Source organism: Adelges cooleyi, unplaced genomic scaffold, assembly GCF_023614345.1.
Source record: "Adelges cooleyi isolate 19-005CV unplaced genomic scaffold, UGA_ACOO_1.1 ACOO_flye_CR_arks_rails_tigmint_CR_PRNA_108, whole genome shotgun sequence".
NCBI classification, from domain to species: domain Eukaryota; kingdom Metazoa; phylum Arthropoda; class Insecta; order Hemiptera; family Adelgidae; genus Adelges; species Adelges cooleyi.
Genome location: NW_026095761.1, coordinates 15,063,944 through 15,087,293, shown reverse-complemented (window position 1 = coordinate 15,087,293; position 23,350 = coordinate 15,063,944). Strand labels below are relative to the sequence as shown.

At 29.9% G+C, this 23,350-nt stretch overlaps 1 protein-coding gene across 5 annotated transcripts; it reads left to right on the top strand.

Moving 5' to 3' along the window:
• The first annotated feature begins 2,549 nt into the window (after nt 1-2,549).
• Nucleotides 2,550-23,152, top strand: LOC126847145 (unconventional myosin-Va). 5 transcript variants are annotated; one of them, XM_050587253.1, is made up of 33 exons: nt 2,550-2,862; nt 4,744-4,785; nt 13,224-13,500; nt 13,574-13,718; nt 13,780-13,936; nt 14,038-14,257; nt 14,333-14,553; nt 14,622-14,753; nt 14,828-14,929; nt 15,021-15,140; nt 15,237-15,377; nt 15,456-15,540; nt 15,605-15,927; nt 16,004-16,200; nt 16,274-16,385; nt 16,454-16,665; nt 16,751-16,925; nt 17,000-17,221; nt 17,472-17,790; nt 18,783-19,018; nt 19,083-19,211; nt 19,285-19,396; nt 19,729-19,912; nt 20,094-20,286; nt 20,343-20,439; nt 20,521-20,676; nt 20,770-20,870; nt 20,951-21,196; nt 21,268-21,513; nt 21,775-21,909; nt 21,985-22,107; nt 22,192-22,308; nt 22,376-23,151. In XM_050587253.1, the coding sequence occupies exons 2-33, from the start codon at nt 4,753-4,755 to the stop codon at nt 22,499-22,501; spliced, it is 5,394 nt and encodes a 1,797-aa protein (XP_050443210.1). In that variant the 5' UTR covers nt 2,550-2,862; nt 4,744-4,752; the 3' UTR covers nt 22,502-23,151. The 5 variants fall into 5 exon arrangements, with proteins under 5 accessions (XP_050443210.1, XP_050443228.1, XP_050443219.1 ...); XM_050587271.1 differs by having other exon boundaries at nt 2,550-2,872; XM_050587262.1 differs by lacking the exon at nt 2,550-2,862 and adding an exon at nt 2,931-3,011.
• The last annotated feature ends 198 nt before the right edge of the window (nt 23,153-23,350 follow it).

Sequence of the window (23,350 nt, the reverse complement as noted above, 5' to 3'; positions counted from 1 at the left end):
AAAAATTCTACAAAAAACATGCTGATCTAAACAGAAAAACATTTTTCAACATTAAACACATATTTTGTTGCAATTTATTAGCGTGAAAAAAATATTTAACTTTTTACTAGTCGATTCACTCAAACTAATGTTTTATTTTTTTTTCTTAGTAAAAAGAAAAAACTTAATATTCGTAAAAAATGTATTTAAATATCTTAATATCTAATTAATCTCTTATCAATTGTTTATCAATGAGGTATCTATAGCAACAGTTAATAAATTATTTTTTTATGAAATTTAAAAACCATAAAATATTTTATTTTAAAAAAAGGTTGTCCATTAAACAATGTGTAAACGAATAAAGTCAGCACAGTGGATTCAGGGCAGTGGAGGTAAGCCCCTGTCACACGAGGAGACTATTCGCTACGACTACGTACCAGCGAGTAATTTCGCTCCGTCTGACAACGTACATATTCGCTGCGAGTAATCCAAGTCATAGCTACAAATAGTCGCGGCTAATAGAATTGAGCATGTTCAATTCTACTCGCTGGGAACGCGCGATTACGATGGTCACGTGACCTAGTCGCTACTAAAAACCGTAGAGTCGCCCCGTGTGACATCGGCACTCGCTAGTGTACCTAGTAATCCCAATACTGTGCAGTACACTATAGTACTACTATAGTCGCTATAGCGTTACAGTCGCTACTGCTACTAGCTACCTAGGTTATCACTATTGTTTATCAATATTAATTTTATTATCAGTCGTTGTTTATTTCATCAATACACTTCACGAGTAGACTTTAATTTATTTATCAATTTTTCATCGACATATTTTTCTGTTTATCATGGATAACAAGCAAGGACAGGTCTTAAAATGGTCATCTGGTGATACAAGTAGATTTGTACTTGCATACAGAAAATATGATGCATTATCGGATACAAAAAATGCGCGTCAGAACAATATGACTAACAGTGGGTTTCAAATTCATTTTTGCGACTGATAATATTATTTGCTACTCGCTACCTCGTACAACCTCGTGTGTGACAACTTAGTCGCGGCGACTTGATGTGACGAGGCGAGTAGTCGCAGCTAGTAGTCGTGGCAAATAAAATCGCTTCGTGTGACAGGGGCTTCAGGCAGGTTAAAGGTCTTTAGGAATTATTGTAAGTGAAAGTGCTGAAATTACTCTTAAATTCGCTTTGACGTGAATCAATATTTTAATAAATATATGTGTAAAGATTATGATATAAAAAAAACTTTGGCATAGTATTTGAAAATATTGATAGCACATATTTCAATAATTTCTGAAAAATGTAATAACAGTTAAAAACAAGGTGTTTAAAATTTTCATTTAAAATTTTTTTAGTTTTTTTTTAATTTAAGAATTTAAATCACGGAGTTTTATCGATGAGTAGATAAAAAGTAGAGTATGTACCCAATAATTAATTGTAATTTTAATGTTTATAGGCGTACTATACATCATATTTTAAGACAAGTCCGTTTGTAGTAAAAATCATTTATTGACGAATTTCAAACTAGAACTGGAGCCATTAAACATAACATCTTGAATAGGTACTGATAATATAAAAAAACTTCGCTCGCAGATAAAAATTATTTTATTTAAAAAAAAACTACTCAGAACTAAGTTCTTTAAGATCGAAATAAAAATTAATGTCTTATAGTTGAACAAAAATCTTTTTAAAAACAAATTACCTAAAATTATTTTTAAGAGGTTTGAATAATTTTTTAAATATAAATTAAATGTAAAACCGTTTTATTAAATTTGTAGTTTTGTATAAGAAAATAGATGGTACTCATGCTTATAATTATTTATAGGCACACAAAAATCAGACTGCCCAAGGTAGGGGAGATCAACACTACTTTCTCAAAATCACCTCTGGTTAATTGCTTAGACTTTAGACAGTTAGATTTTATAAGTTATATAAGAATGCTACGAATACCTTTTACGTACAATTTTATCCAAGTCTTTTTAACCGTAGGAGAATATGTTGGATAAAATTATATTCGTATCTAGAAAAAACTTAACCAACACTTGTGGTTTTATAAAGTAACGAAATAAAATATTTAAATAAACCCTTAACCATAAAAATAATTCAATCTGTTGTATGCGCTTATAGATGGTAGGTACATTGCTGTCGTATACGCTATAGAGTATTATTTTGGTGGTTAAGGGTTTATTTAAATATGTTACTATCTATATATAGTTTGAATGCTTGCTTGAATATTTTAAACGTTTATTGATTATTAAATAGTGTTATATTATTTTAGCTCTTAAGTTTATGGTTTTTTTATTCACGGTCGGAGGGGGATTTTACGCGATATTTGACATTTTACACTGAGCAGAACATGTTTTAATTTTTATAACTTTTAACTCTCATTTTTATCGTATGCAGTCAACACACAACACAACTGGTATACCACGGTGATGTTTCAATATTATATAATATTATTATTTTTTTAGAATACATAATAATCCCACCATTAGGTTATAGTAACCACAGCAGCACCTGCTGTTGCCTGTTGCTTTGTCGAGAGTCGACCGGTTCAACGAGTCTGAGTAAGCCGTTTGTCGCTAGCATCATACCAGTCGTTTATATTGATTAAAATCCACCATTCACAACATCAGTTTGTTCAGATATGCTGATAACAACTTCTTTTTTTTTTGCGCGCTTACTAAACTAGTCTCTCTATTTGTTGGCAAGAAATCAAAACTTATGGTTTTTTTTAAATTAATCATCGAATTCGGCATACGTTAAAATTTTTAAATATTATAATTTAACTAACTTTGTAACCGTTTATCGTGTCATTCGATGGCACCATCGATCCAATATACGCACAAATCCAGTTAAAAACACCATAAGGTGAGTGTGTGTGTGTATGTATGTGTTTTGTCAAATTTAAATTCTATAATTATCGCCCACTGCTATCTTAAGCACGTACTACCCGTTTAGTAGTGTTGTTTCTAACGTGGAACTTTTAGCGCATAACACGGTCAAGGACATGCACATTTGTATGTACATATGTATATATTTAGATCAATAAAGGCTTCTAATTTGTAATTTTGTCCTTATTGCTATTATTATACTATATTAGAACATTCGTATTTTTAATTCTGGGTTTTTTGTTATATTTAAGAGAAACGAATATTTTATTCATTATGTATTTAAATGATATGTCTCGATGGATAGTAGTTTTGTACTGTCTGTTCTAATATTTGTTTAAAGTTGTAATATTTTGTTAATCGCAATGCATTATATTACAATGCATTACATTCTACTTTTCCTTGACAACTAACTACAACATATTATGCTTTAGTTATTATCTGTGATGACCTAATATGAATAATATACAATAAATCATCAACGTTAGCAGTCAATAAATATAGTATACATTTTATTGTAAACCTTTATTTCTACTTGAATATAATATAATATAATTTTGTACAGTATAAATATTATATCATACTATTTTTTTTGTTTTTAGTAGTTGGGTTGAAACTGATTTAGTTTTTTTATCTAGGGGTCATGTATATTGAGCGTAAACATGTTTAAAATTCTATGAGGTCATCAATTAGGTACCAACTAGTCATACCTTTATATTTTACATTATATTCAGAGGTTGGTACAACAGCATTGAGATAGCACATTGATAGGTGGACATCAATCATAATATTATTAGGTATTTAATAGATTTATCTTTATTATGATCATAATAAGTGTATTATATAATTAAGGAATTTAGGTCCTTTTATAAATTTATTGAGTGTATTTTTTGAATTAACTAATATTGTACCTGGTACCCATCTTGGATTGCATTTTATTTGTTATATTTTATCAATGTAGATTTTTTTTTCAACATAAATATGTAAAAAAAAATACATATAAATATATAATTAAATACAAGACTACAATTATTAAAAAAAAGAATAAAAACTGATATGATTATTATAATTTAATATTTTTTAGTAAATGTCAAGCAAAGTCGAGTAACAAAAACATAAATATATTTATGTTAATATTAAAATTATTTTGTGTGTGTACTTAATATTCTATTTTTATTATTTTACAATTATTTAAAACTATCTTAGATACAGACGAGCATTTTATTTTAAAATAATGCCAAAATTATAAATTTTAAATAAATAACTAACCAACAAAACAACTTGATTATTTACTTTTTAATACCTAAAATGATAATTTTTCTCTTAAGGTTTATTTGAATAAAAACTCCATTTTATATTATTGTTTCCTGAACTTTCAGTACAAATGGCAGACACCTTACAGATTAATCTAGGATTTTGGGTTATGACTGTGATTCTATTTTAACTAAAGTACATATATATATTTTTTTATTTTAATGTATTCTTTAATTGTTATTATTTAATTGTATTAGCTACATGAAATATTATGTAAATATAAAAATTCTATAATTTTATCAAAGTCCGTAAGGGTTCAGGAAGTATTTTAATACATTGAGCACTGTAGTCAACAAATGTTGACTGTATATTTATGGGTTTATTTTCTCCGTGGCTATGCGCAGTCATAATAAAAAAACAAAGTGGCACTCAACGACACTTTTATTTAATTCTTGAATTATTTAAAAAAAAATGTATGGATTAAATTTGTAGTGTTAAGCTTATGATTACTGTTTGGTTAATTCAATTTATTATTGTGTTATGTTTTATTATCAAAATTGTATATTGTAACCTTATTTTGACTTGAATATCTACATTTATTTTATAGATATCAAAAATGGCTGAAGATTTAAAGAAACTCTATGTGGTGGTAAGTTTATTAGAGTAGTACGCTTTTTTTTATTATTCTTATTATAGTATAGTTTAATAAAATACCATAATTACATTTAATGAAATTAAAAACAACAAACATAAAAATTCACTTTATCTAATTGTTATATCTGTATTTTAAATATTGAGTTTGAAGTGTAAATTTATAAAAGTAGTCCTTAAGATATGAATTGTTCCTTTTTTTTTTAACGCTGTATTAATGATACTAAAATAACCAGATCAACCATTATTAAAATAGGCTACCTCTTCCTTGCATTTAAGATATTTACATTTCATTCCTGCTTTACTCAGACTTGCATACATTTGACATTGTGACGTTTAACAATTGGATGTTTTATCATAAAATTATATGTCATGGATTTATTGCTATACCTAATTAAAATAAAAAAATAAATTAATATTGATTATAGCCTTAGCAATCGACAGTCTCAGGGCTTAAACTACATTGCATTATTATTCCATTCAATTTCATTTAAAAATTTGTATCTGACATTCAATTGAATACTTCAAAACAAGAAGCCAAAATTGTTTTCAACATTTAATTGATAATTATAACCGTATAATCATTGTGTAGTATCTACTCTAGATGCACATTTATTAATTGACTTGTCGTTGTTTTTTAATGCTAGGTTAAAGACGATTAGATGTAGTCTACTTATTTTAGTGTTTACTCTAATTATTCAAAGCTTGAGAAAATATTGTTTTCACACTGAATTTAATTATTTATTTATTTGAATGTTTTATTAATATTCAGTAAACTGTAAATTTGTAATTAATAAAACATCAATGGATTGAGTATTGTTAGCTGTAATTGTATCGAATTATGGAAGTGCTGTATTTCTTCATTGCGAGTGTGACAATCAATCTTACTATAGCGCACTTAGGTGTGCTCATACTTTAATTTTCAAATCAAACTTGAAACAATATCGAGTCTCATTTTTAAATTACATGATTTATATAACCAAAACAACTTTTTTGTTGTTAAGCCTAGAAAGTGCGTAAAATTTGAAATTATTATTTAAATTTCCTTGAGAATAGGCTCAGCTGACACTTAAAATACCTGTACAAAAATCACATGAACTTCGAGTTTAAAAATTCTGTTCTCGTCAGCCAAAACTAATGATGAGAATCTGAAATTCCAGATTTCCACATAAAAATGATACTTAAGCCACTTCAAAATCTTATAAGTACAAAATGTAATTCACGGTAAATTTTGTATGTAAGTTTGTTATAAAAAGTTTTGGTACTTGAGTACAGAAAATTTTTTTTGTAATTTTATAAAGGAAAAAATATGTAAATCTTCATTATTACATGTAGATTTTTTCAGTAATCGAGCTAAAAAAATAATACCTTAAAATAGAACAATTATACGGGTAATAGTATTAGCTCGATTCTAAGTTGAGAAGGTGTTCTTCTTTCAATGGTGAATTAACATGAAAAATTAAATTAAAACTGCACTAAAATTTGAATGGAAATTATTTCCAACATCGAGTTTAACATGAATGTACTAAATAATTATTTTTAGTGTATCATTGTACGCTGCGCATTGTATAAATAACATGGAATAGTTTAAGTACCTACCATAAATCACGTTCTTCGGTAATCTTAAAATGATTAACAATCGTTTAAAAATAGTTAATTGTTATAAATATTGTTTCTAATATTTCGAATAATCCGTGTATTATGTTTGGAAGGTTGTTCTTGATTATCGCGTTTCTCATTTGAATGCACTGTTTAGTGGTGTCCGTATGGTATTACTAAACTTGTCAATTTATTCATTCTAGTAATATGTATAAAGCAGTGGGTCTAAAATAACGTGTGTTGTGTCTATTTTCATGTAGTTCGCATGCTGGTGCTGAACAAGATGTGTTAGTTTTGTGTCTAACGCGTTAGATTTTTTAAAAATGTGTTTCGAGTTTCGACCGTTATGTTTGTTAAAAAAAAAATGAACTATTTTTTTTAATGTGTCAATAAGTAAAATAATTTATCCACTATAAAATAATAACTCATTGTTTCACTTCAAAAAACAAAATTATAATCCTGTATATTTTAATTAAATAACATACTATGTTTTTGTATTATTTTTACTGTTTACTATCTGCTCGTCTGGAAAATTCACAAACTCGAATGGGAAAAGTAATAAATTATATAAAACGAAAGAATCCGTACTAGTGCTTGTCTTTTTTGCATGTCTGTTAAGGACGGTTAACCTAGTGCATATTGAATTCTCACTAATCCCAACAGTTACCTGTGCGACTTGTACCGACGGTGTCGATGTAACGATGACAATAATATAATATTATAGTATATTGTTTATATTTTTAGTTCCGGGGTCATAGAAATTGCGTGTACTCACTACCACAACTCTATAGTAACCGTTTTTTTAGTTGTTAGGTTTTTCGGAAAATGTTTAACAAAGATGAAATCCTAGCGCTTTTGGATATTAAATTTCAATCATCTTAAATACCCGACCATGGAGTATTTTATCTACTTTGAATATTGGAGATAGGTCCATCGTTAATTGTCAGCTCTCGGTAATAAAAAAAAGTTTATAATAATAATATCGTTAGCGGCGTTAAGTTAGATTTTAATACGTATTCGGTATGGACTTTCACAGTCGACGTTTAAAGCGGAAACGGCGTTCTCCAGTGGATTCTCAATGTTTATAATCAAGTGTTAAACCGCGCTGTAAATGATAATTATAATGCTGTGCTAATAATTTAAATTAATTTTACGTGCTCGTGATCGTGCTATGGCTCCCAGGAAGTACCCGGCAAAACCGATGAACGACGAATTAATTCGTCGATTTCAACACTGGAAATTTGCATCACAACACAAAGACTGTTATACGTCAGTAAGTTTTTACAATACAGTAGTGTTAAAATTTATATTTTTTTACATAAAGCTCATAACGTTAGATTTTTTCAAAAAGGTCTACAATGTTTACAATTTCTTTTAATTTACAGGCTTCTAAAAATTGATATTGACTTTTATATAATTTGTCCTATTACGTGCAGTATGATAGATCCTCTTATTTAAAAGAACCTACCCTAAATACTATTTTAATTAAAATTGTATTTACATTTAAAATTGAATAAAAATGTATTTAGATCTCTTGGTAAACACAACTTTACCTTACCCAACTGGATTTTTTGCGAGCACACAAACTTAAATTAAAACCGTTATTTCTAGGTTGGTTTAATTCTTTACAAGTTTGTGGTATGATACATAATTTAACTTCTTTAATTTGCAAACAGGCTTTATCTCCACGTGTAAACGTAGAAAAAGTTTAATTAAAAAGTACGTGTTAATTATGTAAAATTAGTAGTGATTTTACAATAATAATTAACCCAACGTTAGACTCATTACATATATTTTTTCATCATAAGGTGAAATGCTACCTACTCACAGTGGCGTAACTAGAGACTAAAGCGCCCTGGAGAAAGACATTTTTTTTGCGCCCTATATTACATGTTATCGTTCATAGTAAACCGTACAAAAACACCATAAAATAGAATGTGCCCAGTGGCAGCTGCCCTCCCTGCACCCACGGTAGCTACGCCACTGCCTATTCACTATCATCGCATCTCATTTAACTCTTTTTATTTTTCCAAATTCGTTAACTCTCACAAGATTTCCTTTTGACATTTCATTTATGTTGTCTTCTGAAAATGTCCCAATAATATTACATATAATTTAATTTTGTTGTCAAACTGGATTTGTAATTTAATATCATGTTCTTAATTATTATGTAACCGTTGCAACGCATTGAAACTAATTGTAATCACGAAGTTTTAATGAACTAAATAAACTATAATTTATATATTTAAATGAGAACAAATAATTTGTATAAGAAAAAAAAAAAATGTTATTTATTGTGTTATTAGAGTAATTAAACTAGGTCATCTATGGTTATCTAAAGAACATTTGAGTATGTTGTTTGTCTCTTGTCTAAAAAATATCAACGATAGGACGTTTGTCTTGTGTTGGTGCATTAGGCTAATTTTCTTAAAGGCCTAGGCATTTTTGGCGAGTCACAGTCAAAATACATTAACATGCTGTTAATGAGCTCAGTGCCGCCGTCGTTATTGATATTATGTATATTTTGTTATCCGTCAAGGTATTCGAACATTTTGTAGTGCGTTATAATAATGGTAGGAATAACTGTGGAATAGTTGTTTAATGTCTTTATTATAATATCATATTCCACCTATACTAAAATTATTATTATAACAGAAGAGTGTATTTGGATAACCCTCATGTGATGAGTTCGTGTGACCCAAGGTCAATATATCAAGGTTTTTTGTCGTTAGGATGTATTTTTTAATTTTTGGGCGAAGTACGGAATCGCACGCGTTAGTCGTCGTTTATGAGGTTTCTTACGGTTTTCACCGTTTTAACTTCAAACAACAAATCGAACATTGCCTGGCTATTGCACAAGTTTCGCAACTGAAACGATTTTTAATTTCGCGTTAAATAGTATAAACCTTCACTTAATAATTATTTATCTCGTGTATATTTTATGGGCGAAAATGAATATTTAATAGCCGGTTAATTGTGTTTACGAAGCACTAACGAAGAAATACATACCATTGTTGTCGTTTTAAAATAAAATATATATTCTATGTACAATTCATATTGATTAACTTTGTACAGTTGTAAAAAATTATGTATTAGGCACAGGAGCACTAGAGTGGCGTGGATATTAAATTAATTTAAAAAAAGTTCAAACCTAGCTTAACCTATTTTTTAGGAATCGAAATTAACTGTTGAAAAAAAAAGCAAGTAAATGTTATACTTTTATTATATTAATTTCTTAATAAAAAGTTTCTGTTCCGTTGTGAAACCCTCTTGGGGTTGTAATAGAAAATTTCTTTTTACATTTTGGTTGCGTGGGCGTCGTGGCCGAGAGGGTTACCGCGGCAGTGATTCTACGCACTAGCCGTGGTTTGAATCTCAGTCGCTGGCCATTTCTCTAGCAGGCGTGTAACTGTCTAGAGAGAGAAATGGCCACTCGACTGTTGCGGCAGGCAACGAAAAACCATCGGCACCATACCCACTTCCCCAGGATGGCAACTCTTATGAATCTACAAGGCCACCAGGCCTTTAGTAGGATAAGAAAAGATTTTGGTATCACGTTTCATCTAGTATAGACTGGCTGATTGTGTATGTAGCAAAAAAAAAAAAAAGGCTTAATTATATTCCCCACAAAAAATGTGCAAACAATTGTTCAATATTATTATTTTTTCATTAAAAAAAACAGAAACCAATTTTTCTAAGAAATATTTTTTTTTGTTTAATGACACATTCTGAACAATAATGTTTAACATCATTAGCGTTATCTCTTGCGCATAAAAACTCGGGTCAGAAAGAATTTCATTATTACTTGTTACTACTTTAAAAGTACAATATCTCTAAAAAAGTTCAGTTCTACGAAATACTTAAATTTGAGAACTATTATTTCTAAAATTTGTTGTCTAAAAAATAATGTTTGGAATTTGATAATACGTTTTTTTACGGTTTATCAGTTTTTAACAATAGGATAATAATTATTAATGTAGGACATGTTTGTAAATTCTAAAAATATATGGTTAAATTATTAGACTAGATGTTTAAAAAAATAAATGTACGACAAGTAACTGTACGTTTTTTAAACTACAAAATATAAAAATTTAGTGAAATTCAATTTGTAAAATTAACAAAATTTGTATAGTTTTATTAAATGTTATCATTATGTTGATCAACGTTATGCTTCAAATAAAAATTCTCATTTACTCAAATAACAAACTTTTGTGGTTATTAAGTTATTACATTTTTTAAATCACACTTAACTGTTTATAAGATAATTATTATTAACATTTATGTCACTCAAAAAAGTTTTGTTGTGATGAAACAACTGCATTCAGTAATTTATAGTTTCGTTATTAACTCTGTTGGATTTTATGGATTCGTATCGTACATGCCCCCTGACCTACTTTATGGTCAAGTTGTACAATAAATACCACCAATATAATATATCGGTACCTTAAAGCACACAAGTGCCATCTCCAAGCGATGTGTATACAGTAAAATACTTGCTCCATTTATAAAGTTATTGTTGTGATAAAATAATTCAGTGAAATCGTTATGAAATGGAATTAGTTTTGTCTGTGTTGTTAAAAAAAAATCTTTTGTAATACCGTTATTGGTAAGAAACATTTCATTTGTATGACTTTGAGAAAATCCAACTTCTTCAAATGGAAATCGCAGTAGAATCTATATAAAAAATTAATTTAAATAACTACAGTGTATGCCATAGTACGTTATAAAACGCTATTTATAGCATAAGGAATTAGGGAAAGGGTTTATTCCTCAGGTGATACGCCATTGAGAATAAAATACTAGCATATATTATCATCAATGAATTAATATCTCTCCATTAAGAGATACTACTTGCTATAACTTGACCTCGTTTGAATGTTTTATTTTTATTACATTTGTCTCTTGTATCGTTTTTGGTTTTAAATATTTTTACTCGGTAATGTATCGTATATCTGTGCCACACAATATTATTACTGATTAAACCTTCAGATGTAACACTATACATTGAAGTAATGTATATGCAGTACATTCCGACTTTTTGTTTGTCGATAATAGTGTTTAAGTCATTTTAATTATGACCTCACACGTGTTAACACTTGTCCGGTTCTTAAGGTATTAAGTATTATAGTATGATTTGTACAAATGAAAATATTTGTATAATTAATAATATTTATAGGGTTACTATTTCGGAAATTACGACTAAAAACGAAATAAAAACCTTTGAAACTGATTGATGAAAATGAGTCATTTACGGACACTGCAAAATGTCGAAGGGCAAACAAAATAAATTATTAAGTATTAGAATATAATATTAATATGACTGTGATGTTGCGTAACTATAGTACTATAGTATGAACCATACTAGGAAGAAACCATCTCGTTGTCTTTTAATTTTAATTACAACTGGTGTTATTATTAACAACGATCCATTATGGTTTTCTGTTTAAATTATCGACTAAGGACTAAGGAATCGTGTCACAACAACTAACATTTATGTAGGCAAAAAAAAATTGTTATATAATATTATAATGTATAATACATTTTGTAATATTAATAAATCGTTGCAATAAAACACATGATTCGATTTGTATTAGCATACGTTTCACAATGTGTTTTAATATTATTATTGTAATCGATAAAACACGTATGAGGTCACAGTCTTTTAGAAATAAACGCTATTATGTGAAACTGTATAACTAAGTGATGGTAAAAACTGTTTAATAAAAAAGTAAATCATTTTCTATATAATAAATGTGTTTATAATCGTGTTATAAAATGCTTGGGTTATTACTGAGTTCCCCTCAATAAAAAAACGTGGTTACAGTTTTATTTTACTTTTTTAATATGGCTACGTTTGTATTTCTTAGACTGTTTAAAATCATAACAATCTACTAAAAACTTTGACTAGTCGATTATGTAAAGAATAATTATTTAAAAAACCCAACAGTATTTTCAAAAGAAAAAAATATATAACAAAAACTAAAAAATGACTATTATTTTTTTAAATAAAATGTCTTACGTAGCTTAAAATTTGCCCATTTTTTAGTTTTCATCTATTCGAAGGGGTTAAATTTTTTAATTTTTTAGTACGATTTCTGATCTATTTAAAGGTACTGTGGGTCCAGGCACACACGCAAAATAGAAACATTGTAATGACTATACATTTTCAGCTTTGAAGCTAAAATCTAATTTTTAATTAAAATCATAACTTTTTGGAAATAATGTTAAGGCAATATGGTAGTGAAGTCGACCCAAAAACTTGAAATTTTCGATTTAAAAAAAACAAAATTTTTGTCCTTTGGGATCTGAAGAATATGTGGATGGGTCGAAAAAGTCGTTCTGAATCTTGTAAGTGCGAGTTTTTCACTTTTTAGACAAGTTGTATGCTTACTTTGAAGATCATTTCCTATTAATCATTTTTTTTGCATGTTATGATGCAACACAAATCTCGAAATAAATTCATTATTAAACGACGGATTTTTACTTTCTGGAATTTCAATTCCATCAATACAATTTTTGCAATTTCACTACCATCTAGGAAATACTAAAAAAAATGTTCGTTAATAATTAATTTTCTGACAAAATATGATTTTAAACAGTTTTTACAATATTAAGAATACTGAAAGTAGCAACAATTATAAAATATAATTTTAAAATATATTTTTGCTGTGTGGGATATAATAGTTGACAAATAAATTCTGATTACTAAATATTATACAAACAAATTAATACATTTATTTAACTGTGTTAAAAAATTAACACAGTTGGTGTTAAATAAAAGTGGAGCAGCAAATTATTATATTGTACTTGATAAATAAACATTTTTATGTTTTTCAGGGGACCAAAATTTGGGTGCCGTGCAAAACAGAAGTATGGCAGACCGCCGAGATAACAGAGGCTTACAATGGCCAAAAGTTAACAGTCAGGAAAACAAAAGATGGCGATATGTTAGTCATCAAGATTGGTTCAGAAGAAGAGCTTCCGCCGCTTCAAAACCCAGACATTCTCTTAGGCGAAAACGACTTGACATCATTGTCATACTTGCACGAGCCAGCCATTCTTTACAATCTGTATTGTCGTTTTGTTCAAAGCCGTGCCATATACACCTATTGTGGTAATTACTCAAGCAAACGCAGCACACGGACAGCGTTAGTATAGTTAATTCTCGTTTTTGTCATTTGTTTTAGGAATTGTACTTGTTGCCATAAATCCTTATCAGGACTTGGATATCTATGGGATAGATACGATGATGACCTACAGGGGTCAAACTATGGGAAGTCTTGATCCTCATGTTTTTGCCGTAGCCGAACAAGCTTTTAATAAAATGGAAATGTAATTTTCAATACTAGAAAAGTTTTAATGATAACATCGTTAATTGTGAATTTTTATTTAGTGAAAACAATAATCAAAGCATCATCGTTTCTGGTGAATCGGGAGCTGGCAAAACCGTTTCAGCCAAATACGCTATGAGATACTTTGCCACAATTAGCGGTTCAGAAACGGAAACTCAAGTAGAGAAGAAAGTTCTCGCATCTAGTCCAATTATGGAGGTAAATTACAGTTAGCAAAAACCCTAAAAAACTTGGGTTTTGACTTTTTTGTTTTAAACAGGATTGTTGCTAAAAATTATTTTTTTAAAATTATTTTCAAGGCAATTGGCAACGCCAAAACGACTAGGAATGACAATTCTTCTCGTTTTGGAAAATACATTGAACTACATTTTGATGATCGCAACCACATAATAGGAGCTAGTATGAGAACTTACCTTTTAGAAAAAAGTCGCGTTGTATATCAAGCCAGCGAGGAACGAAATTACCATATTTTTTATCAGCTATGCTCCTCGCGGTCATTGTTTCCACACTTGCAACTTGGTAAATAAAGCATTTTATTTGCTTAAAATAAATAAATATTAACGTAATATGTATAAAATAAATATTTTTTATCAGGGGATTCTGAGGAATATTTGTATCTTTCATGTCAATCCAGTAGTGAGCTTGATAAGCTTAATTTCAATGAAACAATCCAAGCTCTTAATACGTTGGGATTTTCTCAAGACGATCAAGATCTCATGTGGAGACTTTTGGCCAGTATTTTACATTTAGGAAACATTCAAATTACTGATAAGTTCCAAAAAAGTGCGGGAGACAGTGATTCTTCTTATATATCTGTAAGACAATTTTTATTGTCTAAATAATTACAAATTTGTTTGAATATTTTTAAAAAATTTTGTTTTAGCCGGAAGACCCTCATTTACACATATTTTCATCTCTACTCAGTGTTAATCCTGAGGAATTACTGAAATGGCTATGCTACCGAAGAATCGTAAGCATGAAGGAAACATACGAAAAACCAATGACTGTAGAGGAGGTAAGGGTACACACAGCGTTGGCCTTACGAACAAACCGCTGTTTTGGTCGCTTAATTTTGATATCTGTTTTTAGGCAAGTGGAGCCAGAGACGCTTTAGCAAAACATATGTACGCCTCGTTATTTCAATGGCTTATATCGATAATGAACAGGACTATGTGCGAGACTTCGCCTTTGGTTCGTTCAATAAAATATTATCAACTAACCGATTTGTACTGGTAACTTCAATAATTTAAATATAATTGTAATTTTTCGTTTTGTTGATTAGATATCGTGTCCCATAATTGGTGTGCTAGATATTTACGGTTTTGAAATGTTTGAGCTAAATAGTTTTGAACAGTTTTGTATAAATTATGCAAATGAAAAACTTCAGCAACAGTTCAATTTGGTGAGTTTCTTACTAAAATCAAATATACAATATTACTATTAATTTTCGACTTAAATTTTAATAAACCGTCTTTTTAATGTATTGTGTGTATTCTAGCATGTATTCAAATTAGAACAAGAAGAATATGGAAAAGAAGGCATCGAATGGAAATTTATTGACTTTTACGATAACCAGCCTTGTATTGATTTAATTGAATCTAAATTGGGAATATTGGATCTTCTAGACGAAGAATGTCGTGTAAGTAGTTGGATTGTATCAGTTACTTGTCTTTTGTCGTATGAAAAATGTTAAATTTTTCAAAAATTTGCTTTTTAGATGCCACAAGGTTCAGATATTTCTTGGACTCAAAAGTTGTATACCAAATGTACAAAATGGGATCGTTTCTCGAAACCTAAATTTGGTGAGTTCTCAAATGATATTGTGTTTAATGTGTTTGTTTGTATAATGGTTTTATTTCTTTACAGCTGGTTCTGCCTTTACAATAAAACATTTTGCCGGCGATGTCGAATATTTTTCTGAAGGTTTTTTGGATAAAAACAAAGACACCGTAATTGAGGATCAGGTTAATATTCTCAGAAACGGCAGAAACGCTATGTTAAGTACAATATTTATGGTCGATGGTTCGAGCGATAGTAGGCTTGGTGTGTCTGACCGCAGATCAAGCATGCTCCATACACCAAAATCTGCGACTATTGGACCGACTTCTAAATCTCGAATGCTTACGCCCATGAGGCCTATTTGTGCAACAATCGGATCGCCTTCTCCGTCGAAACAAAATAAGAAAACCGTAAGATATTTATTTACAGTTTTTTTCATCAATTAAAAATATATATATTAATTGTTTCATGTGTATATTTTATTAGGTGGGCTCTCAATTTAGAGACTCGCTTAACGCTCTAATGACAACTCTTAACGACACAACACCACATTACATAAGATGTGTGAAGCCTAATGATGAAAAATTACCATTTGTATTTGATCATCAAAGAGCTGTTGATCAGTTGAGAGCATGTGGTGTATTAGAAACGATACGCATTAGTGCCGCTGGGTTTCCTTCTAGGTGAAATATTAATGCCTGTTGCATCATAATTTTTTTTGTAAATGATATTCTATAATAAGTGATTGTATTTCAGGTGGTCGTATATAGATTTCTTTTCGAGGTATCGGGTGTTGTTAAAATCAAAAAAAATCAATAGGAACGACCCTAAATTAACATGTCAACGAATCATCGAGGAACAAATACAAGTACAAAGCAATTTTGTACATTTCATACATACCAATGATAAATATAATTTTTTTTTTTTAATTTGCAGTCTGAAGATAATTACAAGTACGGAAATACAAAAATTTTCTTCAGAGCTGGACAAGTAGCATATTTAGAAAGAAAACGAGGAGACAGGCGCAAAGACTGTAGTATATGCATTCAGAAAATTTGGCGAGGATTTATTTGTCGAAAGAAGTACACACAAATTCAGCGTAGTGTGTTGTTAATTCAGCGATACGGCAGAGGACTTTTAGGCCGACGGTAAGGGTCAAGATACTAAATATTTTCTTGCAATTTAATTACGTCACTTGAACTATTGAAAACCACTAAGTTTTATTTAATGTAGTTTGACCGAAAATCTCCGTCAAAACCGAGCGGCTACGAAAATTCAAAAGACAGTTCGTGGTTGGTTATGTCGTAAAAAATATTTGCGTTCACAGGCTGCTGCTCTAATTGTTCAACGTTATTATCGTGGCTACGTCGCACGGAAGTTCACTACAAATTTAAGGAGGAACATCGCTGTATGTAAACTAACCTAACCTGTAAACTTTTTATGCTACTGAAAGACTATGCTTATGGGTTTTTTGTATTTCAGGCAGTGCGTATCCAGTCTGTAGTTCGTATGTGGCTGTGTTATCGACGTTATCAGCATACCTTGGCTCAGATTATTAAGGTTCAATGCTGTATAAGGAGATGGTTCGCTCGTAGATGTCTAAAAGTCTTAAAGAAGGAAGCGCGTTCGGTAGCGCATGTAACTAAATTAAATAAAGGATTGGAAAACAAAATTTACATGATGCAGCAGAAGATTACTGAACTGGTGCGTTGGTTACATTTTTGTCGTTGTTTAAAAAAAAAATTGTTTTATTATTATATTATATATACATTTTTTGTTGTGGCATTATGGCCGAGAGTGTTAACGCGGCAGTGCTTCTAAGAACTAGACGTGGTTCGAATCTCGCCTGCTGGCCAGACAACTGTTTGGAAAATGTGCTAATGTTGTTAAAACAAGAGTTGTAAACAAACTTAATAGATTGTTAAAAAAATAAGTGTATTAATTATGTTTTTAGAATAATCAATTAATATCGACAAAAGTATTGGAAAGCGAGTTACAAGAAGCGAAGCAAAAATTAATGGAGCAAAAAAATATTACTTCAGAGTTAGTATTAACCAAAAAAAAAGCACAGGAAGATGAAATTCAATTGAACATATTAAGAAAAAAATATGATTCTGAAAAGAATACTACTGATGAATTACTTGAAGGGTACAAAAATCAATTAAAAACTGGAGAACAAAGTCTCTTAGAAGCACAAAAAACAATTGTTGAATTACAATCTGCCTTGACTTTTGCTAACCAAGAAAATGAAAAGAAATTGCATGAAATTCAAGGTATAGTCCAGTTATTGAAAGGTTTTATGATGAAATAAAACCTGAGAAATTTTCTTTATGATCTCCTGATTGACCAAAAAATATCCTCCACCATTCTGAAGACCGGAAGTGTCTGGCCATATTGGTTTTTAAGTATGATTTTACAGTTTTTCTCAATTATCATCAAAAATATTAATTTTACGACAACAATAGTTCCTGTTTAAGTCGAATAATAAACTGAGCATATTTCACCGAGCTTCGTACTATAATGAAGCGTATAGGCGCGCACCGCATGTGTACTACAGAGTGTATTTTTTAATTATACAAGCATATAACTTTTGTAACCTACTACCTATACATAGCAATATACAACAGTTTAGGTTTGTAATGAGAAAAATACCGGCTTTTCTACCAGTATCAGAGCTATTAATAAAACCAGTCAATCTATAATCATAGCCAATAACAACAATGGTTTGTGTGCCCTTGAAATAACTTCATTTGCAATTGAATCGTCTTAGGCTTATTCGATAATAGACCCTTATCCGCCAAAAATATAGACAAAATGATAGTAAATCTACTTTTGTTTTGTATATTTGATAAGAAAGGGGTTTGCACGGCAATAAGAATCATATTCATGTCGAATAAAATATCTGCAGATTTAATTTTTACACGTTGATTACGTTCCGTATTTTTTGTATTTTCGAAGCTTTCATAGTCTCCACTAAAATCATTGTTACAAATAAAACAAGCTTAGGGTTAGGTTAGGTTAGGTTATTATTCGATTCACAAAAAATAAAAGTACAGAATCATATTGAAAATGTTGTCAACTATATTTTTGAACAGAACTATTTATGCGGTAAAGTTAATATTTTTTTATGATAATTGAGAAGAACTGTAAAATCATACTTAGAAACCAAAATGGGTGGACACATCCTGTCTTTGGAGGGGTGGCGGATTTTTTTGGTCAATCAAGAAATCATAGAGTACACTATAACTTAATTATATTTTTTTAGAGAGTTGGAAAGCAAAATTAGTAGATGAAGTTCTCAAAGCTCAAAAGGAAACCGAAGTGGAGAAAAGCAAGTACCAGAAGCTGCTATCAGAAAAGCGTTCAGTCGAAGAACGTCTCGAGTCGCTAGAACGGCCAACAGTTGGGGCGAGTGGTGATGGTTTGAGGCGCAACGATTCCGATTCAAGTTTGTTGTCTTACCAAGCAAATGGATATGCAATTAACGGAGATTTAAAGAGTGTAAACCATTTTATCCCAAGTTAGATGTTAAATTTTTTTTTTTAATTATAATTTTCATCAACAGTGCACAACCGACAACGACGATATAGTAAAACTGCAAAAAACATTGAAAGCTACACAGGCGGAAAGGGATTTATTGCTAAAGCGAATTGAAAATGACAAATTGATACGTGACCCAACTAATGTAAATGACGTAAGTGTAATTCATTTCCACTTCATAATTATTTTTATAATATTTAGCTTATTTATTGTGCAAAATTATTTAGGTTTCTCAGTTAAAAGAGCAAAACAATTTATTGCGGCAGAACTTGAACACTTTAAGACAAGCAACAAATTCCACTGCCAACAGCAATTTCCATGTCGCAGATAATTTGACTCGTAAATATCACAAAGTTTTCAAATTCATATTGTTCACTATTATTGAACTTTACCGCTAATTTCCTTGACAAGTGGAGTAAACACTCTAAATTAACATCTTATTATTTATTATTTTATTTTATTATTATTATTTTTTTTTGTTAATTATTATTATTTCATTTTTAACATAATTATCAAACTATGAATTTTTTGTTCCTGTTATTTACCAGTTTTAGCTAAATAAATGTGTTTCCATATTCAGCGGCCAAAATTTGTCTTTTATTTTATTTTCTATATTAATTTTTTTTTTTTTAAATTGGATTTGATATATATGAACATGACAATGTGTTTAGGCCAGTTGGAAGTATTACAAGATGAATTATTCAATAAAAGAACAGAATGTGTACAATTGCAGAATCGTCTGCATGGTACAACAGAATCCCTGCGCAAAATCGTAGACTATGAGGAATCGTCTTCGTCGTTAACAGAAGATCGAGAACTCAATCAAGCCATCGATGCTCAAAAAGCTATAAACAGGTACATATTACATAGATGTAAAACTACTGTATATAATGTAATAAAACCGTTTCCCAAACATTGATAAGTACATGAAAGCATATTTTGATTGTATCATTTCTGATGGTTTGGCTAATTGACTTTTTGTGCATAAAAATAATAAACTTTTAGGTCTTATAATTGAGATGTAAAAACTGTTTAGGCATTTAGTAGAAGAATTGCAAACGGAGAAATGTAAATGGAAAGAAGAAAAGGAGAAAATGTCCTCTCAGCTATCCAAATTACTTGAAGACAACGAAAAGCAACAACAGCTGTTAGCCATTGAATTTGATAAAAATCCTCAGTGCGACGCAATTTTGCAATCGGACGTTGCTAAACTCAACTACGATAATACAGTAAGTCGATAAATCGGACTTCTTAATAGTTTTATAACTATAAAAATGTTTAACAGCAATTGCAACAAAAATATGATGAACTATTGCGCAAGTATGTAGGCTTACGAAATGAACTGTTGTTGGACGCTAAAGAAAACTCTACTATTAACTTTGGTATACTTTGTTTAATTTTCTTTTTTGTACTTGTGATGAATTTATGTTCAATTTGTTGTATTTTCATTGTTATCGGCATAGAAGTTGAAATGGATGATGCTAACTTTGCAAATAGCACGACAATTTCCACAGAAGACGGAACCATTATCGCTAAAAAGAAGAACCGTACAGAATACATGGGAATGTTTCAATGCTCCATGGAAGACGATCCAATTGTTGCACGTAATTTGATCATAGGTATGTTTATTATCTCATATAATACGTTAATATAAAATAATGTTAAATGCCCTTTATTGATTGATTAATTATGCATTCAATTGGTTTTTCTAGAATTAAGATCCGAAACCGCCCTAAAATTATTGCCCGGATTGCCAGCTTACATTTTGTTTATGTGCACCCGTTACCACGATTTCACCAAAGACGAAAAAAGAGTTAGTTAAATATTATTATTACAATTAAGATGAAAAATTTCATGCTTTTTAAAACTGTTGCATTTCTTTGTATTTGTCAGATTGCATCGTTTTTGACGACTGTTGTCAAGAACTTGCAAAGAGTGATGAAAAAACGTCATCTTCAAGACTCTATGATTTTGTGGCTATCCAACTCTCTAAAGCTCATACACATCCTCAAACAATATAGCGGCGAGCCGGCGTTTGCCAGCGACAACACCACCAAACAAAACTCGCAGGTGTTACAAAATTTCGATTTAGCCGATTATCGTCAGGTGTTTTGTGATCATGCCGTGCTGTTGTACCAAGTGAGTACATGCATAATTGCATTCCCGTGTAAGGTATTCGACAACGAGTTAAATTATTATTTTGTTTTTAGGAACTAGTACAAAAATTGCAAGACAATATAAGACCCTTGATCGTACCCGCCATATTGGAACATGATTCGCTGGGTATCGATTCAGTGCGCAACATCAGACGCAGTTTGGGTTCTTTGAAATCGAATGTGCTCCAATCTCCGCCGAGTCCAACCACGAGTACTCTGGAAAACGAATTGAATTCCATATACAGTCAACTGATGGCACACGAAATCGATATCGAAGTCATCGTTCAAATTTTCAAACAGGTAGATATTTATTATATAGTTACTCGGTCAATATAGATATTTCAGTTTAAAATCAATGTTTGGAAAGAACGCATCCATTATTTTGGATACATTATTTTTCATTGAACAAGCTATGGAGCGTTACAAATTTCAAATACAAATTATTTTTTAAAAATTAAAGACCTAATAAACGTGTTTCTTTTTTTGTAAGATTAGTGTTTTTAATATTGATGTGAGAACTATTTAAGTAAATAACAATACAACATTGTTGTAATTTTTTAGATATACTACTATATTTGTGCCAACGCTTTAAATAATCTTTTACTACGCAAAGACTTGAGCTACTGGTCCAAAGGCATGTCGATTAGATTCAATCTGTCGCACCTCGAACAATGGATAAGGGACAAAATCTCCTATGTGAGTTTGGTTGTTTTTCAAATGTCTGAAATTAAAACATAATTAATAAAAATTTTATATTTTTGTGATTCTCAGCCTCAGGATGTCGTTAACACGCTATTACCAATCATCCAAGCGTCACAACTGTTACAAGCCAGGAAGACTGACGACGACGTCAGCAGCATTTGTGAAATGTGCGATAAAATGAACGCGAATCAAGTGAGTAAATTTTATTTAAAATTAAAAGTTCAAAATAAATCTTTTTCCATGTCCAAAATTCAAAACGTTTTCATACCTATGCAGATTGTCAAGCTCCTGACGTCGTTCAAACCTACCGACGACTGTGAAGAACGCATTTCTATGGATTTCATTAGACGAGTTAAAGACAAACTGGAAGAACGACCGGAATGCCAAGATAAGGTGAGCTTAATTTTTTTTAAAGTTAATGATTATGATGATATTAATCTACAAATATCATGTGGTTTAGGAGAAATTATTGATGGACACTAAGTTTGTGTTTCCCGTTACGTTCCCGTTCCACCCGTCAAACATACGACTAGAAGATATCGAAGTACCCCAAGTGCTAAATTTGCCCATGTTGAAAAAGATGTAGTCGCCTTTCACAGGTTTCCAATGCTGTCTAGTGTTACATGTTTAATTATTGTTATTAATTAATTATTATCTTTTTAAATAATATTTCAATATTATATATAAGCTTATATATCTTACATCTTACCTATTTTTTTAATTTGAAAAAAAAGTTATAAAAAAAGGCTGTGAAAGTGTTTAAAATTGTTAATCTAATTATTATATGTTACAAGTTATATTGTTTGAAATTCAGAACAAAATAAAATATTTATTATTACTTTATAGATAATTATTGTTGTAAATTTTACACCGTAATATAAACTATTTGTGTCATATATAACAACATAATAACATTGTTTTAGACTTGTTATAAAAAGTCTATTATCATTTTTGTAGTTAATTTTTAATGTATTTGTTATATTACCCGTCCCTGTTTGCAGTACGATAACTGTAGTTTGTTTCCATTCTATGTTAATTTATAACTAATGTGCTATTGTTGCAATACATTTTCAAGACTGTCTTCCTGTATCATCTAGTGTCTTACTCATTTATCATTTGTTTTAATTACAAATATTATGTTAATTTTTTTTATACTTTTAATGCCAAGACCATCTTGATAAGTTAACTTTTTAGTTATTTTTAATTAATATTGTGTCATTGTTATATCAAAAATATAAAACTAATCAAATGTTAAAATTATTATGTTATTTGCATTTTTAATCAAATTGTTAACTCGTTAAATCTATAAAAAACAAATTATATTTAATGTTAATTAGTGTCATTTAATGTTAACAGCTGTGAATAGGTTAAAAAAATTATAATCAAAATGTACTTATTGTTTAAAAAAATCCAAATTTCTTAATTCATTTAATAT

Excerpts from the sequence above, each read along its gene's own strand:
- LOC126847145 (XM_050587245.1), top strand. The coding sequence starts at position 7,558 with ATGGCTCCCAGGAAGTACCCGGCAAAACCGATGAACGACGAATTAATT. Across the intron at positions 14,930-15,020 it reads TGTGCGAGACTTCGCCTTTG|ATATCGTGTCCCATAATTGG; the intron begins GTTCGTTCAATA and ends TTTGTTGATTAG. Across the intron at positions 20,287-20,342 it reads AACTCAACTACGATAATACA|CAATTGCAACAAAAATATGA; the intron begins GTAAGTCGATAA and ends AATGTTTAACAG.